Genomic DNA, 20,649 nt, shown 5'->3' with positions numbered 1-20,649 from the left:
AACTTTCCCTTTTTTATACTTAAAGTAGCTGCTTGAATATGGAATACAGATTTAGACCTGGGTGATTTCATGATCTCCTGCTACTGTTGAGCACTGAGGGAGTGGAAGTGAGAAGATCATGTCCCAAGTCGGTGGCTTTGAAGGTTTCATAATGAATGAGAATGGCAACTATATATAATTTTAATTAGATATAATTTGATGCAAATAAATGGTGTTTCAAATGGCTGGGGTGAAGAAAATCTATAAACTTTGTGAAATAAAGTTGGTGTTATGGGGGTTTACTGGTCCTTTAATGCTGTTTTTCCCACTTTTTTTCAGACATTCTACTAAAATATTTTAATTTATTACACTGCATTTTCGTCTATTTAATGATCTTTGATTTTTAAGACTGGTGGACCTGCTTAATAACAGATGGCAACTGATAAACTTTATGATTGGATGCTTCACTGCTCTAGATTTGCAAAAATAGACAATGATCCTCAAAGCAGAGTACGGAGATAGTGGAGGCCTAAACAGCTGGGAAATGCTCATGTTTCAGATAGTGAAAGGGAAATCCCTAACAGAACACACAGTAATCTAGGTAGCTTGCATATTGCAGAAAAGACTGGCAGTCCAATTGGCTTTTTATCAGTTATCTGTTTCCAATGCTTGGAAATCCATGGGTTTATTTATGCTCAAAATGCACTTGGGAGAGGTACAGAAAGTGCTAGGTTTTTATGTTTTGTAAACGACAGACCCAGCCAGTACTGGGTGCTCTTTAATGTATGATTGCCCATAATGATAACAATACTGATTTACTAACTAAATGTATATAGACTGCAGTCATAATTGCAGAAGAAGTGTAGCCACTGCAGAGATGAGGAGAGAGAGGAAGACTTGGATAGACTCCAGCAGTGCCAGATTCATATCAGTGTGGGTGACCACCTCTCATCAACACAGACTTCCAGGACAGCCTCAGACAGTGCTGGGTTCCCGTCTGATGTCAGATGATACACTCGCTGCATATTTTTAGACAGGGCTGGATGTCTAGCTACAGTGCTATTGCCTCTTTTGCTAGACATTTTTAGGACAATCCCAATTTTCTACACTAGTTGGATGGATCATAATTGCAGATGAAGTGGACAGAAAGTTTATATTTTTCTTCTTCTAAAAAAAGTGATCACTAATTGCATCAGACATTTCAAAGGGAAATGGTATGCATATTGAATCTTGCCTTTTATCTAGCGAAGCCATGTTTCCTTAAAAATGGCCAAAATGGGAGCTGTACACATACTGACAGCCACCAAGGTTATATATAGAATTAGTCTTCTTTACGACAACAAATTATTGTCGTTAATCAGGAGTCCAAATATAGAGAGTGTAATTTTATTACTTAGCTATCTCCAGTAAATAACAGTGTATTAAAATGGCCTAGGGGCAACAGTGATCAGTTCCCATGCCTAGTTTATTAAAGGGGAGGGAGCACATGACTCAGCCTCTTTAGTCTACACCTAGCACCAAGGGGGATTGTGCTGAGGAACCTGGAGTAGAATGCCCCATACCACGTTGAGTCCAGAGAAGTCAGGAAGCATGGACCCCATAATCAAGGTGAAGGTAGTTGTAGACAGCTCTTGTCAGATATACAGAATAGTTTAGAAAGATCAGTATTTGGCATCATCGGTGAAAGTAGCGTGGAGTTGGTGCTCCCCAGGTGACAGTTGCCAGTGTTGGGTCCATAGGAGAGTTCAAATGTAATTTGATGTTTTTTGTATTGCAGTCTGTCAAATATGGCACTGGCGCTGGGCAGGTACCTGTTAAAGGGCCTGCCTAACCCTACTCGGTATCCATTCCCTTCTGCTGCTTTCTCCTCCCTCCACTGCACTCCCCTGTTACGGGGGGAGGGGGGAAGAGGGGGTGAAATATTGGTGATTGTGCTCTCTTTTAAGACCCACGAGCGCAGTCATTTTTTCTTTGCTTAATCTTCTAATGAACACTTTTTCACCTTCTAAGACCTGCGAGGGCAGACAGTTTCTCTTTGCTATATATATATATATATATATATATATATATATATATATATATATATATATATATATATATATATATATATATTATTTTTTTTAATTTCTTGCATGTGGGATTGAAGAGCTATACTGGCAGAAAATGCAATTTGTGCTCTTTTAGCCATAATGTGTGCAAGTAGAATTCACAGAGCAGATGGATAGAGTACAGATGGCAAAATGAGAAACTCTTTGAGTCAAAGGTTTTTATCCCTTTAAAACTAGACTCGTACGACATCCTTATGGTAAAGTGCTCTTTAGAAGCAGTTCAGATGCATTCTGATGTCTGCATGGAAACCGTTGCAGTCTGATGCGTGCATTACAGCTCAGTACACATTCTTCATTCAGTAAATGGGTTATATATTCCTGTAAAAGCTTCTTTTTTTTTTCCCTTTGAAGGAAAAGACCTACAGTATGTCTGAGAAATGCGTCATTCAAGCCATGGTAATTTCATTTTTTTCTCTTTTTCAGGAAAATCTTTTTTTTTTCTCTCACAGGAACCAGTATGGCATCTCCTCTTGCTATAAATTCATAAAAATAACGTCGCTTGAATATTTGTATGCAATGCCAGTGAATGGAAACCCATGTTCTGATTCACTGTCATCTATGACAGCTACAGTTTTGTATCTTACCTACTCTGCTCTTAGATGACTGCATAATAGCTATCTACAATATTCTGGCTATTTTTCGATGCACACAGATACCCATGTGCTGTTTATAATCTCTATGGATTAGTTTGCTCACTCATTTCAATTTATCTGTACTCCCTGTTAAACTGCAGCTGTTTATGGTGACCTTCCACAGTCCCGGCTTGTCCTTTCCTCTTGGTTCTATGAAACCAGTGTGGCACGGGGTGACTGGAATCAGCCAGGGACTGAATAAATTGAATCACGAAGGGTTGTACAACTGATTATACTCTGTACTGTATTTTAATTTGAAATTTGTACTTTCACATCCTTGAGATTCACATTTGGAACGTTTTGTCTGCAGCTTTGAACAACATAGCCTAGGCTTTGTAACATGATTACCTTAACAAACTCTGCTCCACGTGAGACCAGATAAAAGGTAATAATGTCAATCCTTAAATCCAGCAGGATAAAGCTCAAGCACTTACCCCAACTGCAGTAATTTTTAACATTATTCCAATTTTAAGAAGAATGGTATATTGTGGAAATCAGTATTTTAGTTCTTTTTTTCACTATCTACAGCATTTCATTAATTCATCCCTCTCTCCCTCATCTCTACCTAACCACGTATCCTTCTGAGTATCCATGTGCCACCTGTGTCTCTCCCATGCACGCCACAGCAGCCATCACCTTTAGATTCTCACTGAATATTCTTAGCAAACCCCTCAGTCTGACATATCTCTATCCTGCTTTTACCCTCTTAGAACTCCTTTGTCTCCACTGTCAATTAAGTGTAGGGGACTGGTAAATAGGTTCCCCTTTTATTAAGCAGTCCCCTAAAGATTGGCCATTAAAGAGATACTGACACCAGAAATTAAACCATTTTTATATCTATCATAGTATTGGCTTTGTTTGCTACTTATAATTTTGCCATAAAGTATTTGCTCAAAGCTTTTACATAACCCATCTGTTTCACCGTGCTTGTCTCTGAGGGGGGCTGCCATATTTGTGCAGCAGGAGTTCGTTAGCATTAAAAACTTTAACTGACAGACTGAGATGGGACAGTCAGGTTGGCAAAACAGTCAGGTTTAGGAACATCAACTAAAAATGATTTAGAAAAATAAACCTATCAACAAAAAACGGTCAACATGACGCATATGTAACTTTTAATGTACAGTCATATTTTAAAAAGTAGTTTTATAGCGTCAGTATCACTTTAAGGGGCCCCAAACCATGATCCCTAGACTTCCCTAGTGTATAAAGATATATACAGTATTTGGAAGCCATTTGGATCTAAGGGCTAACAGACTCCCTGATAAGGAAAGGGAGTGAAGAGGGGAACAACAGATAAGGCAGGATTGAATGAGCAGGCAGCTTTTTCCTGTTATAGGTCTCTCAATGAGAGAGAGTTAGCTCAGGGCTATTGAGCTAAGCCGTTTCGGGCTCCACCAAGGAGTATTAGAGGGAATAGGTTCCTGGTGGCATTGTTACCCAGAGAGGGAACCAGCATATAGGTCTTAAGGACTAGATAGTTCTGCCTGAGTTGCACTCAAATAGGTGTCCCAAGAGAAGGGAACTCTAAATGGAATGGTTGATCCCTCTCTAAGGGACATATTTATTACGCTGTGTGAAACAAAATTTGCCAAAAAAACAAACAGTGTAAAAAGATGTGTAAAATAAATGGTGACTTTACCAAGGTGTGCTTTATTTTACGCCATGTGAACGTCAGATTTGCTGCTGTTATTTTACACTGCTTCCAGCGGAAGCCATTCTAAGAAAAAAGGCTAAAAATCGTACACTTTTTTTTACCCAAATGCTGGTGATATTTTATCTCATCGTTTTTTTTACACCACATAATAAATATGCCTCTAAGTGTTCCATAAAGTTGAATGCTCTGCTCACAGTGTTGTTCATGAGTATATACTGACTGACCAATATTTGCAACCAATGTTATATAAGAAGCACTAGCATCCATTTACAAAATTTCGTAAGCTATAGATTTTGGGAGCCCAGGGCAGTTTAATTTTATCATAGCCTTACATTCATTTAGAACATGGGTGCCCAAAACTAGATTGTAATCTGCCAATATAGTGCAGTATAACAGAGTAACACTGCACTGACCAGCAACAGTTCTACTTTTAGATCCTTCTAGGTGTTTCCAGTTATTCACACTTTAAATCAGATGGCTTCGGAATTGGTACTGTTTCTTTAAATTCACAAGAAGGCAATAATGTTAAAAATTTCCAGGACCTAGGGTAACTAGATGCCACCTCAATAAAATCTGGGCACGACTGCTTTCAAGTTTTCATAGAGTCACAGTCTTAGGGTCTCTCATGCTGCACATGGAATGTATAGTCTTTCTTAACAAATCAGCAACAATAGACTAATAAGCACACATATCATAACTAACAGTAGCAGCTGTTTTTTTGTAAATGAGACTGCTGTCCTCGTGTGTATAAAGAGTGCATCGCTGGATAATAGTAGTTTTGAATAATGACACCCTTACTGTTATTTTGCTTATTAATATAGTCAATCACCCCTATACTACCATCTCTAAAACACAAATAAATTGCCAGACATCGCCACTTAATGTCTTTTGCTATATCTACCAGCTCCCATAGAGTAAAAGCTCTCCAAATGATGGGGAGGGGTTACATTCAAGCAAATTGATGGATACTATATATAAATAGTAGTGATGTGCTGGCTGTCCTGAAACTCGCTGGACCTGCATGTTTACCAGTGGGTTGGGTGGGTTTGGGCTGACATCTGCACAGTATATCTGGGACACTGGATAGTCCATTGTCCTCAACCTTATCCTTACCCTGTTTGGCTTCTGCCTCCAGCAGCCTTTACTGAAAAGCATGTGCCTGCCCTGTCCCATCCCCTTTTGTGATGTCAGAGATGGGCAGGCGTGGTGCGAGTTTATAAATAATGGAGCCTTGCTGGGTTGGGCTCAAGTTGGGGGTTGGCCGGTTAGGGTCGGGTTCGGTTCAACTTTTTGTCAACCCGCACATATCTCTAATAAATAGAAATAAACAACCAAATTAACAATAACTTGGCAACATGACCTCCACAAATTATGAAACTCACTACATACTGCCCATGCACATGCAAGTAGACCAACAGAAACACTAATTCTTTACATTTTCTAAGAAATATGTATAAAGAATAATTTTCTTTAGTTGTATCTAATAGAGTACCCTTACAAAATATGGTTGGGTCCTACTTTCTCTATATAAAGGACATTATCTACTATGTACTTCCACTCTAAATCACATCTAGTCTAAGTGAGGATGCTAGCACCAGTGGCATTAGCAGACATCCAATGGAAATCAATGTTGTTCTTATCTTAGCTAAGTATAGTGCAGATCAGCAAGTTGGTGGAGGCCATTTTCCTTTACATTATTTATCTTCGTCGGGAGGCTTTATTTAACTGTATTCAGGGGCGATCCTGGCCCCTCCAACTGCTGCTGCCCCCCTCCCCCAGAAATTCGATCTTAAAGTACCAGGAGCAGCATTTTTGCTGCCCCTGGTACCTAGTGGGGCGCTGCCGCCTGAGACGACAGCCTCAACTCGCCTCATTGGCGAAGCACCCCTCTGACTGTATTACATTTTTTTTTTCTTATTTATTAATACACTAAAATTTTGTTTGCGGGGAAAAAAAACTTGAAAAATACGAATCGTACAATTTTTTTCAGATTTTTGCACAAAAATCCCGAAATCATTGGATTATATTGCACGAAACCCAGCGCAGATCAAAAAATCTTTGGGACTTGTCCCATTGACTTATTTGCAACCTCTGCAGTTCTGAGATGCTGGATTTTCGGATTCTGACTTTTTCCATCCTCGGGGTATAATAAAATTTAGAAAAATTCGTATTTTATACCAAAAAAACCCATAATTTTTTCAGATTTTTGGCAGAGTTTAGTAAATAACCCCCTTAGTGAACACTTCCAGGAAAACTGCTCTCTGCATATTAAATCTCAAATGTTTTAATACATTGAAACATGTGTATGTGTGAAAGGCATAGCAGGGCTCATAGTTGTATTAAAGGGGTCGTTAACTTTTAGTTTGTTATAGAATGATCTATTCTCAGCAACTTTTAAATTAGTCTTCAATTTTTTTTAATAGTTTATGAATTTTGTTTTCTTCTGACTCATTCCAGCTTTCAAATGGGGGTCACTGACCCCGGCAGACAAAAAAACAAGTGGGGGCACATTTACTATGGGTTGAATATCGAGGGTTAATTAACCCTCGATATTCGACCATTGAAGTTAAATCGTTCGACTTCGAATATCGAAGTTGAAGGATTTACCACAATTCGTTCGCTCGATCGAAGGAAAAATCGTTCGATCGAACGATTAAATCCTTCGAATTGAACGATTTAAAGGATTTTAATTCATCGATCAAACGATTATCCTTTGATCACAAATTGCTAAGAAAGCCTATGGGGACCTTCCCCATAGAATAACATTGGTGCTCGGTAGGTTTTACGTGGCGAAGTAGGCGGTCAAAGTTTTTTTTAAAGAGACAGTACTTTGACTATCGAATGGTTGAATAGTCGAACGAAGTCGTAGTCGAAGGTCGAAGTAGCCAATTCGATGGTCGAAGTAGCCAAAAAAAAACCTTCGAAAGTTTTTTTCCTTATAATCCTTCACTCGAGTTAAGTAAATGTGCCCCTAACTGTGTTGCTGTTGTTATTGTTACTTTTTATTACTTATGTTTCTGTTCAGGCCATCTCCTAGTCTTCCTTCTCCTCCTTCAAGCCACTGCATGGCTGCTAGGGTAATTTGGACCCTAACAACAAGATAGCTGCTGACATTTCAAACTGGAGAGCTGCTAATCGAAATGCTAAGTAATTAAAAATGAACACTAATTGCAAATATTCTCTATAATACAAGGCCAAATTGGTTTATTTCTCCCAGTTAAAGGGCTTGTTCATCTTTAAATGAACTATGTTCATTAAAAGGTGAACCCCATAACACTATAGATTTCAACAGATCCTTCATTTTGTGTCTGGACTGATGGGACAGACCTACCCTGATATTTCCTCATTTGAGTATTTGTGCAACAACTCTTTACGCAAACACAAAATCAGTATGTTGTACTCTAGTCTAGCGGAAACCGATTGTCCCCGGAGGAAAACAACACGTATGCTCAAATGGGAGCAAAGATTGGGAGAACCTCTAGAAGTGGAGGACTGGGAGCGTATCCACAGAACAATGGCAAAAGCATCAATAAATACTTATATTAAGGAAAATGCATATAAGGTGTATCATGACTGGTATTATACACCCAAGAAGTTGCACAACTGGTTTCATTCTTCTGATTTGTGCCCTAGGGGATGTGGGGAGATAGCAGATGAAATGCACATGTGGTGGTCATGCCCCTTGATACACAGATTGTGGGTGGAAGTGTTTAAGACCATAAATGAAACTCTGGCAACATCATTACCACCTGACCCATGGTTAGCTTTGTTACTACGCAAACCTGAACAACTGACATCCAACGAACATAAACTATGTGTCCAATTGTGCCTGACCACGAGAGGTTTGATAGCTAAGAGATGGAAGGGCCCCCCTCCAACGATGCAGGAAATCAGAAATAGGCTTTGGTGGACTATGGAAATGGAGAAGCTTACTGCTTTATTGAATAATAGGCTAAGTAACTTTGAGGATGTGTGGAATATTTGGCTCTATAGAGAAGGATTATTACAAGGTAGAACGTAATTTCTCAACCACCGAAAGGTTACTCAATCCCTCCCCCCCTTCCCCCCTCTTTTTCCCCTTTTAAACAATAAATAAAAAATGGTTAATACGCTAATACAGGTTTCTACATGTGATACAATGAGATTGACGAGATTGTATTCCAGTAAAGACTTTTATTGTTGTATGTATGAACAAAATGCTATATTACAGTCTGTCAAACTTTTGTGTTAACTTTAATAAACAGAAAGTTGAAAAAAAAAAAAAGTTGAACCCCATAAAATGGGAGAAAACCCCAATTTGGCCTTATATTTATTTTCTATCAATTACTATGAAGACATAGTATTATCATTAAATAATCCTCCTCTGCACTGTGACATCTATACAAATAAATGAAGTTATAGCGGGGTGTAATTATAGAGGATGCAGACCATGCAACTGTTGAGAGGTCCAGGTGGTATAGGAGGCAAGTAGTACACTGATATATATCTATCTATCTATCTATCTATCTATATATATATATATATATATATTTATCGTTTACTACTAAAGTTTATGGCCCTAAAAGAATTTTTTTGTGGGTCCCAGAAATGGTAAAAATGTAAAATATCAATGTATAAAAGCATTACTCCTATATATAGTTTTTTTCCCTAAGTCTATGCTTAGGGTTTACACAGGGCAAGATATATGGCAGACAAAATAAGCAGAGAGGCTCCCATACTTTGAGGGAATAATACATAAAGGTCAAACACTAACAACAGAAAAGGTATATTGCAAGTGCAAGTCAGCTAATTTTATACTTGCACAAGCTGTACATTTCTAGAGTTTCTCAGCATGCATGAAAAGCCAGGCATCCTCCTTTCCATTGTTTCCAAGTCAGTCTGCTGACATCAGCGGAGAAGCTGCTAGAGATTCTCTTCACTATAGATAGGTCATCTAAAACCAGATCTGACCTTCTAGGACAGAGCCGCCAAACCTGTCAAACGCACATTGATGGACCGAGTTCTGTAAACAAGAAAAGGTTTTAGTTGATAATGATAGAATTAAATAAATTTTAGGCACTATATGAAATATATTTTTGTATTTCTGAGATGCTAGATACAAAGAGTTTTAAATGATAGTCTTTGTGTGTTGCGTAATTTTTTTTTTGCAATGTTTGAACTAAAGTCGCTGTAGTTTCCAGTTCCTATGGATATTTGCCAGGGTTTGTAGCAAAGCTACACCAAAACAACTACCTGCAAATGTACCTTTTTGGCAAATCTTCCTGGTAGTTGTATTTGTAATTCCATCATATTAAATACAAGTACATCACAAGGATGTGTGTCCTTTGCTCTATACTCTCTATACCCATGACTGTGTGGCCAATCTTCACACTAAAGCATAGTCAAGTACAATTGAATTGGCAAGTACTGGAAGAAGTGGGGAGGCCACAGAGAGGAGGGAACATGAATAGATAGCTATTACGGCAGGAGTCAAAATGGATAAGTAGGTTAAACAGCTTACATCCAGAGGGTCTAAATTACTATTGGAGTATTAGTAGCTTTTTATGAACTTTATACTGTGTATACGTACATGATGTATTTTTCTTTCTTTTCCAGATAGTATGGCTGTCTTAGAAGTTTGAAAATATACTTGAAAATAATTTAATAAAATACAGAAGGGTAAGATCATACTTAAAATTTGACAGTAATGCTTAAAAGTTATTGTATGGTTTACTATAAGATTTACTCTTATGTGAAGCAACCAAAGCTCTTGGCAGGCTATGTGCAGTGCCAGGGTTTTTTGTTCTTTTCAGATCCCCTTTTTGGACAATGATGGACTATTTCCGGATCTAAATGTACTTTTCTATTTCAACACTATGGACACTGATGTAGTATTGTTGAACTTATTATACTCTATATTGGCTAGGCTGAAAAATGTATTCCCCTTGCAGTGGCCAAGATGCTTCATCACGCAGTGCGGGTGGCTATGGTATCTCACCACTAATTAGGGGTGGAGTTTAATTGGTTAATAATGTGTGTGGCCTTTGTATCTGGTAACACTTGAGAAAGAGCTCTTGCTCGAAACATGTTGTGTTCAAATTAAAGCACCTCAACTTTTGCAGTAACCATCTGTGTCTGACCGTTCTTTACCACGTTTTGTTTTTGCTGATTGTGTGGCCATATCCAACTCTAGTTTCATTGTAAAATTGCTGATGACACAGTATGCTGGGCTTCATCTCCAATAATGTCAGCTTATAAGGAGCAGAGTGGTCATGATAGGTTTCCCTTTCTCCTGCTCTGCCTTCCCTATGCACCATGAGTGTGCAATACTCTACCTGCCCTATGCTCCCAGGGTGTGTCGTACTCTGCCTGCCCTATGCTCCCTATGTGTGCAGTACTCTGCCCGCCATTGGCTTCCTCTGTGTGTGCCATACTCTGCCTGCCCTATGCTTCCTCTGTGTGCCATACTCTGCCCGCGCTATACTCCTTGTGTGTGCCATACTATGCCTGCCATACTCTACCTGTCTTATGCTCCCTGTGTGTGCCTGTGGAACATAAGCCTGGCATTTGTTCTGGAGGTTTGTTAGCATTTTAAAATTATTGTTAGGGGCCCCTAAGGTGTTTAATCATGTGCTGAGGGTTGCTGTGTTATCCACAGGGGAGGAGGAGGCTTATGGATTTAAGGTTATGTCTTAATATGACAACTTTTTTCACATATGAGTGATATCCCTGCAGTGACCACCGACCATTTGGGTTTTTGGTGTACTACCACGATTACTATGTACATGGTCTTACTGTGTACATGGTGGTAAAATAGGTGTGGTTTAAAGTGAGTGTGGTTTAAAAACAGGGAGTGGTCAACATTGGCTTCCATTATCGGCCCTCCACCATGTAGGCCAGAAAAATTCCGTCCCTCTTTACCACAGAAGTTGGACATCACTGGTTTCCAATATTTGCACAAGGCACTCAAATTTATGGATATTGTTAGTGTTTCACAGTAGGAAATTTGGTATGTATGTTCATATTTAAAGCATATTGCAGCTGTGTTTTTGAAAAATATGGTTTACATTTTATTATATAATTAGTATATATTGCTTAATGCATTGCCCTGTCATCATTTGTCATTTTTTTCCTTTTATAAATATATCTTCGGACATAAGCCCTAAAGATGGGTACACAAGGGTAAGATGGCTCAACAAAACTGCCTGGCACTGGGCATGTGTAGGGGTCCAAACACCCCAAACTCTGAATGCAACTACCCATAATCATGCAAATTTAATTTAGACGTTGCTAAACCCAAAGTTTGGTCTGTGATCATATTAGTATATACAATCATCAGATGAATTAATAGTCCACCTACCTGATCTGATTTGGCTACAACTGTGTGTGTGAAGTCCAGCTGGTCAATGATTTTCCCATTTAGTTGTAGGCTCAAATGGGCAGATCTGTCTTTATGCAACTTGTGTAAGGCTTCTCATTGCTACAGTAGTGTAAAGGTCAACAATATTCATGAGCATTTATGTAGAATTGCTGGTATATATTTGGGCATACAAAAAACAAAAAGTGACAAAGGCTAATATTAGTTTTGCAGTGACCCTTACTTTATACATTTATGTTGTTTTTAGTTAAAAATTATTATTTTACATGAAAGATATTTTGAATGCCTTTCAGAGCCTTAATTGGGCTGTTCACCTTTGAGTTAACGTTTAACGTGATGTAGAGAGGGATATTCTGAGACAAGTTACAGTTGGTTTTCATTATTATTTGTGGTTTTTGAGTCATTTAGCTTTTTATTCAGCAGCTCTCCAGTTTGTAATTTCAACAATCTGGTTACTAGAATCTGAATTACCCTAGCAACTATGCACTGATTTGGATAAAAGACTGGGGTATGAATGGGAGAGGGACTGAATAGAAAGAGGAGTAATAAAAAGTAGCAATAACAATACAGTTGTAGCCTTACAGAGCATTTGTATGGGGGTTAAAAAGCTGGAAAGAGTCAGAAGAAAAAAGAAAACTATAAAAAATAAATAACTATAAAAAAATAAATAAAAAGTTGCTTAGAATTAGCCATTCTATAACATACTAAAATTAACCTAAAGGTGAATCACCCCTTTAAATATTTCCAGGGAGAATTTTATATTTAAAAATGAATTGAGATTTATGAGATTGGCATGTCATAACATATCTCAGGGGAAAGCATGCCAGTATCAATCTTTCAGCTGATCCATTTGGCGTACAGAGCTACTCTATGCGACTTGTTTCATGAGTTATATATGAACTTCCTGTGGGTAGCTCTGCCTTCAGCAGGTATGACACATGCATGTTCACCCAGTGAGAGTGCCTAATAAACCTACCACAGCATTAGAAGATTCTGGTAGACCTGCAATTTTTAAGTACAAAATATTTTTTTGCTGGCAAATGTTTAATGAGCTGTAGCTTCCTTTTACGCTCAGCCAATAATAAAGACTCATTTACTAACTAAATAGGCTAGTTTTAAGGCAATGCCCTGCTTTCTTGTCTTTTACAGACAAAGACATTTCTAAATGCACTGTATATACATATTATAAGTGATAAATTTTGTTTTTATCATCAATTTACTGATTTATAACATTTTACTTTTCAATATACACTTGTTTTCCTGCCACTGACTTTTTTAACAATGTAGCAAAAGTCAGATCTTTTTCCCTGTTGCAATAGTGACAGTTTAAAAAAAAAAAAAACACTCACCTTCTGTTCATTTCTGTGGGATTTTTAGAATTGGATGTATCAAAAGATTCTGACTATCACCCATTGATAAATACGATCCTAACAATCCCATAGGAATGAAAAAACACGAGTGAATTTTATCTGTGATGAGCTCTAATCTCACATTTCGTTAAATTTGCCCCGTGATCTTTTAAATTAGCCTAACTACAGCATTCTGATAGATGACTCGGTTAAGGCTTCAAGCACACGGGCAGATTCGGGGAGATTTTGTCGCCTGGCAGCTAATCGCCCCTTCTGCGGGGCGACAATCTCCCCGACCTGCTATAATGAGAAATTCGATTTCCAAAGTTGAGAGATTTCCTCTCGAGGCAACTTCGGAAATCGAAGCACCGCAAGTGAATTGGTGCTGGCGTTTTGTCATTATAGCAGGCGGAAGGCATTTCGGGGAAATTGTTGCCCCGCAGAAGAGGCGATTAGTCGCCTGGCGACTAAATCTCCCGAATCTGCCTGTGTGCTTAAACCCTAAAAGTAAGACTATCTGGGGCTACAGCTAAGGAACATGAAAGGTAGTGGAGGCAGCCCTGTAGTGCAGACAGACATGAATTAAAATCATGAACAGTTTGAAAGAAATGTAGGTATATATTGAATGAGATTTATTTATTCCTGCATATGAAATAGTAATATCATGATTACCTCCTTAACGTCCCCTTTAAATATGGAATAGGTCTTAAAACAATGAAATAAATATGTCAATGTTTCATGATACAGAGGAGTCGCAAGGACTTTATTTGTGCACTGCAGTTTTCTTCTGTACTGTATGTCCTACTGCAGCACATATTCCAGAAAAAGGCAGCTCTTTATCCCTTCTGTAAACAGCCCAACACATAGCAACAGGATTAATTAAATGGCATCCACTCGTAAAATGTATTTGTTTACATAAGTCACACCGGCATTCCTATTAAATAACATCACAACCGCCAATTCATTTGAGGGACAGTGTAACAAAACTTTTAATGACCTTTTACATCCTTTAACGCTAGAGGGAACTAGTAAGAAAAGGATTAATTTCTCTGGCTACTACTCCGCTTCCTCCTCCAAAAAGCATTCTGTTAAGTCATTTCAGTCCAGTTGGAGTTATTTTCCTTGGCCAGCCATTTGGCACACACTGATTAACATTGGTTACGTACTCCACAATGCATTATGGGATCCCATAATACTGAATAGAGTCTTTCTGCTTTGACTTAATTTTTTTCACAAATTCCTACCCTCTTAGAGGGGTGAGTTCAGCTAGTTTCCCCTTGCCGGGAGTTCTGCAAATTAACGAGTGGATGAGTTGGGGGGGGGAAGAATCTGTTAGTGAGAATTGTACATGGCGTGCTGCTGGTTCATTGGGTTCTCTGGAGACTTCATCCATTCCTTCTTTAAGAGATGCTTCAGCTGGGACAGCCGCATATTGGGGTTCTCTTGTTTGAGCAAGGGCATATTTATTTCCTCAAAAGCTGCAAAGGCGGCTTTCATCCTGCGTTCAGGATGGCGGTCAAGCTCTTTGCCAACGCTGTGGAAACACGAATTATGGGATGAGACAACCAACCACAAATACCATCACAATAACACACTTTGTACCTTTCAAATGTCAACGGTTGTGCAATTGGGTATAAATGTACCAAAATATACACCTCAGCCATCACTGTGTCCTAAACTGTGGATCCTAAAATAATGAAATGTTAAAAAGTTCTAAAAGTAACAGTCCTCTCAGTTGGACAATGAGATCAATGATTAAAGGGTTGGTCACCTTCAAGTTAACTTTTAGCATCTCTCCAGTTTGCAATTTCAGCAATCTGGTTGCTAGGGCCTAAATGACCTTAGCAACCATGCATTGATTTGACGAAGACTCTGAAATAAAATTAGGGGAGTGTCTGAACAGTAATATAAGTAAAATAAGTAAAAGTGACCCCCCATTTGAAAGCTGGAAAGAGTCAGAAGAAAAAGGAAAATAATTAAAAAACTATAAAAAAATTGACAAAGACGACGAATAAAAAGTTGCTTAGAATTGACCATTCTATAACATACTAAAAGTTAACACTCCTTTAACCCTTTAAGTGCCAGAAGAATTTCGCATTTCATTTGCTCAAAGTGCCAGACGTTTTTGAAACATTTTGTGCTCTCTTTAGGGGCATTTAGGGGAAAACCTTTAGTTTACCTAGGAAAACTATACATTGTTTTTTTTCGGGAGAACTAGAGCTTTCTAAATCTGAGTTTTCATGTATTTCCACCTCTGCAAAAAGATTTATAGCACTAAATACAAAAAAAAATGAAAAATTCCTATTTTTCATAATATATGAATTTATACCAGAAAAATGCTTCATTTTACGCGTGAAAATCTAACTGATTTGAAAAGCCTCGTGTCTCTCAACAGGCCAATACCAAATATTTATAGTTTTAGTACAGTAAAAACTCCCGGCAGTATATTACCGAATTTTAAAAGCACTAAGGCAGAAATCGGCATACTTTAGTTTCCAAGGCCAAAAAAATCCTAAAATAGTAGGTGTTCCACAGAAAACCATATATTTTTGAAATGTACACATACGGCTGATTCCAAAATGAGTAACTCTATTTCTAACTACCAAACATCAAAGCTTTTCTTAACATAACGTTTTTTTTTATAAAAATGTATTAAAAATTTGAAAAACCACTTCAAAGGTTTTATTTTGCTGCTCCACATATCCCACATTGTATTAGTTACCAAGAAAAAGCACCCTGAATATGAATGCCAGGGGTCCACTGAACAGTTTGATGCCCATTATGCATAGGATTACCAAAGTATCTGGCATTTAGAGACACCAATATGAAGTTATTGCATCCAAATTGTCCAAGACTTTACTTCAGCTACTGAAAAATCAACACATTTACCCACAAAACCATATATTTTTGTAAAGTACACATTGTACCTTATCTAAAATGGGTTCCCTATGCCTTTCTGCTCCAAACTACTGAGTCGCCAGGCTTTCCCAAAATTGTCGGTTTTGGTGAAATACTTGAAGATTGCCTCAGAGCTTCCACTTTCCAGCATCAAATCGCCCATGTATCATTACGTACCAAGAAAAAGCACCCTAAATATGATTGCCAGGGCTCCTTCAAACTGTTTGATGCCTATTATGCATAGGTTTACCAAAGTATCTGGCATTAAGAGGCCCCAAAATGAAGTTAGCGCGTACAAAAAATCCTGTGGGTCATTTCAGCTAAAGAAAAATCAACGCATTGACTGCATTTTTTGTGGGGTAAAAACACAAATATATGTTTACCCCCCAAAACCATATAGTTTTGGAAACTACACATTCTACTGAATCTAAAATGGGTACCCATGCCTTTCTGCTCCAAACTACAAGGCTTTCCCAAGATATGAAATATCTGAAAATTGTCTCAAAGCTTCAACTTTCCAGCATGTATCAATACGTACCGAAAAAAAGCACCCTAAATATGATTGCCAGGGGTCCTCCAAACAGTTTGATGCCCATTGTGCATAGGTGTACCAAAGTATCTGGCATAGAGACCACCGAAAATCATCACAAAGCTTATCTTTTACCCCATTATATACACCACATTTCGTAACTTACCAGCACAAAGCATCTTAAATATGAATGCCAGGGGTCTACTGAATAATTTGATGCTTGATATGCAAAGATTTTCTTTGCTTCCCCACAGTGCATTTTCATTATATGGTTATTTTATCGTGTTTTATAGAGTTGCTTTTTTAAAAAAAAAAATCAGTTTGTATACAGCCTGTTTTATAAAGAATGGCAGGGGGCACATAAATCCAGTAAAGATGGGCGGCAGCCCTGACACATTAAGGGTGGTGGTAGACAGGGAGATTAGTCGCCCATTGACAAACCTTCTTTACTGCGGGTGACTAATCTCCCCAAATGCCAGCAAGAATGCAAATCACCGGTGGGAAGGCATACATTTCAAAAGTCGCCAAAGTTGCCTCACGAGGAAACTTCGGGCGACTTCGAAATACTAAGCGATATGTATGCCATCCCGCTGGCAATTCGCATTCTTGCAGGCAGGAAGGGGAAATTAGTCGCCCTCTGTAGAGAGGATGCGTCGATGGGGCGACTAATCTCCCCGTCTGCCACCACCTTTATAAACTGATGTAAATGTGCATATATCATAGCCTTTAACTTAATCACTGGGGTGAAAAATGTTTCTAGGCCCACAGATTACAGCAGTTACTAACTATATTCTGTGGGTATGCCAGTGTTTTTTGAATTATCCACCTAACTTTATTCCTGTAAACTCTTTATGACCTTTTGTATTCCAGTTGCTTCTACATACTGAATTATACATGCTGATTGCGCTTCCAGAGGCCTACATCAAAACCCATATAATCCGATTGTGCTGACAATGTCTCTGAAAGTGTTAAAATGAGCATTAATATATAGGAGAGTTTCTTGTTTGGGTCATCTGAGAGTTCATTTGAAATACTGGTACAGGCATGGGATCCTATATACCTAGAAACCCATTATCCAGAAAGTTCCAAATTACAGAAATACCCCTTTTCTGGAAAACCCAAGAATTCAAGCATTCTGGATAATAGGCGCCATATCTGTATAGTATATATTTTCCAGAATGCTTGGAACCTGGGGTTTTCTGGAGAAATTTCCGTAATTTGGATCTCAATAACTTAAGCCAGGGCTGTCCAACTGGCCCCTTCTGTGGCCCCCCACATGCTGTGTCTGCTTACCATATGTAAGATTTAAAAGGTATCGCTACAGAGATTAACTAGCCCCTGCATTGTTTAAACCTCAAATTCAGACTAATGACTTCAATGACTTCATTGATTTGGTTTTTTGGTGTGCTACCACCGTTAATGTGGATATGATCTTAAAGGTTCTTGTGGTAACATGGGTGTGGTTTACAGTGGGTGTGGTTTAAAAGGGGGAGTGGCCAACACTGACTTCTATTATCGGCCCTCCAACACATAGGCCAGTAAAATATTGGCCCTCGGTACCACAGAAGTTGGACAGCACTGCCTTAAGCCTACTACAAATCATTTATACATAATACATTTATACATGCCACCAATATGGATTCATGCATGATGGATTAGTTACCATCAAGTACAAGGTACGGTTTTATTATTACAGAGAAAAAGGAAAGCATTAAATCTTGATTTAATTTTAATTATTCGCTTAAAATGGCCTTCCAGTAAATTCTGAGATTTCTGAGTAATGGGTTTTATCTGAACAAGAGAACAATGTCTAAACAAAAAATCAAAGCTTAATCTGTGACATAGAATGAGAAAGTCCTTGCACTATTTGAAAAATAGTTTCCTTAAAAAGTGCATGGACAATATTTTGACATGTCTTCATACTTTACATTAATAAATCTGGGGACACAACGAGGACACAACAAGAAGTGTACAAGGAAAGTGGTTAGACTTTGGTAATTTTTTCTGCTGCGCTTTTCTTTATTGCCCAGAATATGCCCCATCAACATGCCATGGAATTACCAGGCAGCACACAAACTTTAATTTGATCCTTACTGTTGGCAATAAAGTTTTTTCGGTTGGTTTTGTACATTCTCAACCTAGAGGAAGAATGCGGGAACTAGAAGATTTTAAAATAAGTTGGGACGTTTACCCTGCGGGATATGTAGGGTTGGCCACCTCAAGCCCTACAGATATTTTTTCATACAATAGAAACTAGCAATCATAACTGGTACTGGTTGTACTTCTTTTAGTTGCAAAGCTGATACCTTGACTTAAATGTGGGATTTAATTTTAAGATAAAGGGTGAAAACACACACACACATTGTGTTAAATATATTTCATGCACCATGTTTGACTGTAAACTGTATAAAAATAATGAGTAAAGGAAAAAACATTACTGCTATGATCTAGTGCATTTAAGCTAAGTGTAGAGACTGGGAGGAACAGGGACATCTAAAGGTGGGAGAAATTAATGTCTTGAGAAGATAGCCTTTTAGGTCATTGGAAAAAGAACATATATTTTACAATTACACACAGAATATAGATGAATTTAAAAAGAAGTCTTGCAGTGTTTAACAATAACCAACCTCAAAGCGGCAATGGCATCTTCTACGGTTCGGGCCTCCACCTCACCTTCTTCCAGGACTCTGCGGTTCACGTTCTCCTCTAGAGGCATTTCCAGGTGAGTCTTGGGTTTCTCAGTGGTGGCTTAAAAGTATAAATGAGTTTATTTCTCTTCTTTCAAAGGAACACAGTTATCAGCTCAATAGCAGCATCACACCAGGCTCACCTTTGTGCTCTTCCTCTTTGCATAGCGTCTCCTCAATCTCCGCCCGTGTCACCTTGGAGGGTGCTGCAGGTTTGGTTGGCTTTGCCTTCATCTTGGAATCCTCCTCATCTAGCAATCGCTGGCTCTCCTTCTTCCTTTCTAACTGCTCTAGGCGTTTTTTTTCCTTGTCTTCCTAACATATAAAGAAAAGGAAATATAAGAAGATTCAGACGCTGCTTTTCTCCTTTAAAAAGGTGTGGCGACACAAACATAATAGGGTACAGGATTGGTTCATGCAAGCAAAAATCTTTGCAACAGAAAATGTATAGATGAGTTTGATTAAGCATACAGTTTTTTTAAAATAAGCACATGGGCTTTTAGAGGCCATAAAACTAGTTTTGTCTGAGATTGATTCTGGATTGAATGTCTAGAGGTCTGACTCCCCTGTGTTCAAGGATACCGACGTGCTCAGTAATTTTAATGACAGGACTTCCTTCTCACTCCCAGTACAGTAGATCTCTATACCCATCCATTAGATTATGTCTAGGAAAACCTGACATTTTACCATTGAGTCTTACACGCTGTAAATTCAGCTTATTTTTAGATTTAAAGAGATACTGACACCAGAAATTGAACCTTTTTCTACCATAAAATTGACTTTGCATGCTTCTTATATAAATATAAATGCTCTTATTCAAATCATTGCATGGTTACTATAGTAATTTGGATCCTTGCAACCAGATTGCTGAAACTGCAATCTGGAGAGCTGCTGAATAAAAAGCTAATTAACTCAAAACCCACAAATAATAAAAAATGAAAGCCAATTGCAAATTGTCTCAGAATATCACTCGCTCCATCATAGTAAAGATTAAATCAAAGGTGAACAACCTCTAATATTTTTATTTACAGAAAATGGCAAGTCCACAGCCTTTTTGGATATTTATATAAATATTTAAGGAACACATGTAGCCTACCAGCTAGCTTGACTAGCAGCGAGTTATTAATGTGATTAGAGATATACAACGGTCCTAGATGTATAAAACATACAATTATACTAGTGACAACAGCTACAGGGTGATGCAACTCAGCCTGTGCTTATAATACACTTCATCTATTTGCATATAAACAAGGAAATAATTCACAAACCCATTTGTTAATACTTATGCTACCAAACAAATCAAATTATAAAAGAAATGTAAATTATGTTCCTATCACACTGGTTAAGATATATTCTGTATACAGTTTTAGCAATGTTTTCAGCAAACACACAATGGACACACAAAGTTTGTCCCATAGCAGTGTTTATACAACAAATGAGCAAAATAACAATTTCA

The 20,649-nt window shown here is 38.1% G+C and overlaps 1 protein-coding gene across 4 annotated transcripts in view; it reads right to left on the bottom strand.

Annotated features, from left to right (window-relative positions):
• Positions 1 to 13,700: 13,700 nt before the first annotated feature.
• ccdc124.L (coiled-coil domain containing 124 L homeolog) overlaps positions 13,701 to 20,649 on the bottom strand; it is a 28,818-nt gene continuing 21,869 nt past the window's right edge. For 3 of the 4 annotated variants that reach the window (XM_018247765.2, XM_018247757.2, XM_041581344.1), the window contains exons 3-5: positions 19,337 to 19,508; positions 19,134 to 19,254; positions 13,701 to 14,613 (exon numbers count right to left, since the gene is read on the bottom strand). In XM_018247765.2, coding sequence (XP_018103254.1) covers positions 14,412 to 14,613; positions 19,134 to 19,254; positions 19,337 to 19,508 — 495 coding nt within the window. In that variant the 3' untranslated portion in view covers positions 13,701 to 14,411. The remainder of the gene's footprint in view (positions 14,614 to 19,133; positions 19,255 to 19,336; positions 19,509 to 20,649) is intronic. The other variant, NM_001094055.1, reaches the window with a different exon arrangement.

Source organism: Xenopus laevis, chromosome 1L (genome assembly GCF_017654675.1).
Source record: "Xenopus laevis strain J_2021 chromosome 1L, Xenopus_laevis_v10.1, whole genome shotgun sequence".
Taxonomy (NCBI): Eukaryota; Metazoa; Chordata; class Amphibia; order Anura; family Pipidae; genus Xenopus; species Xenopus laevis.
This window is presented reverse-complemented; position numbering and strand designations above follow the sequence as displayed.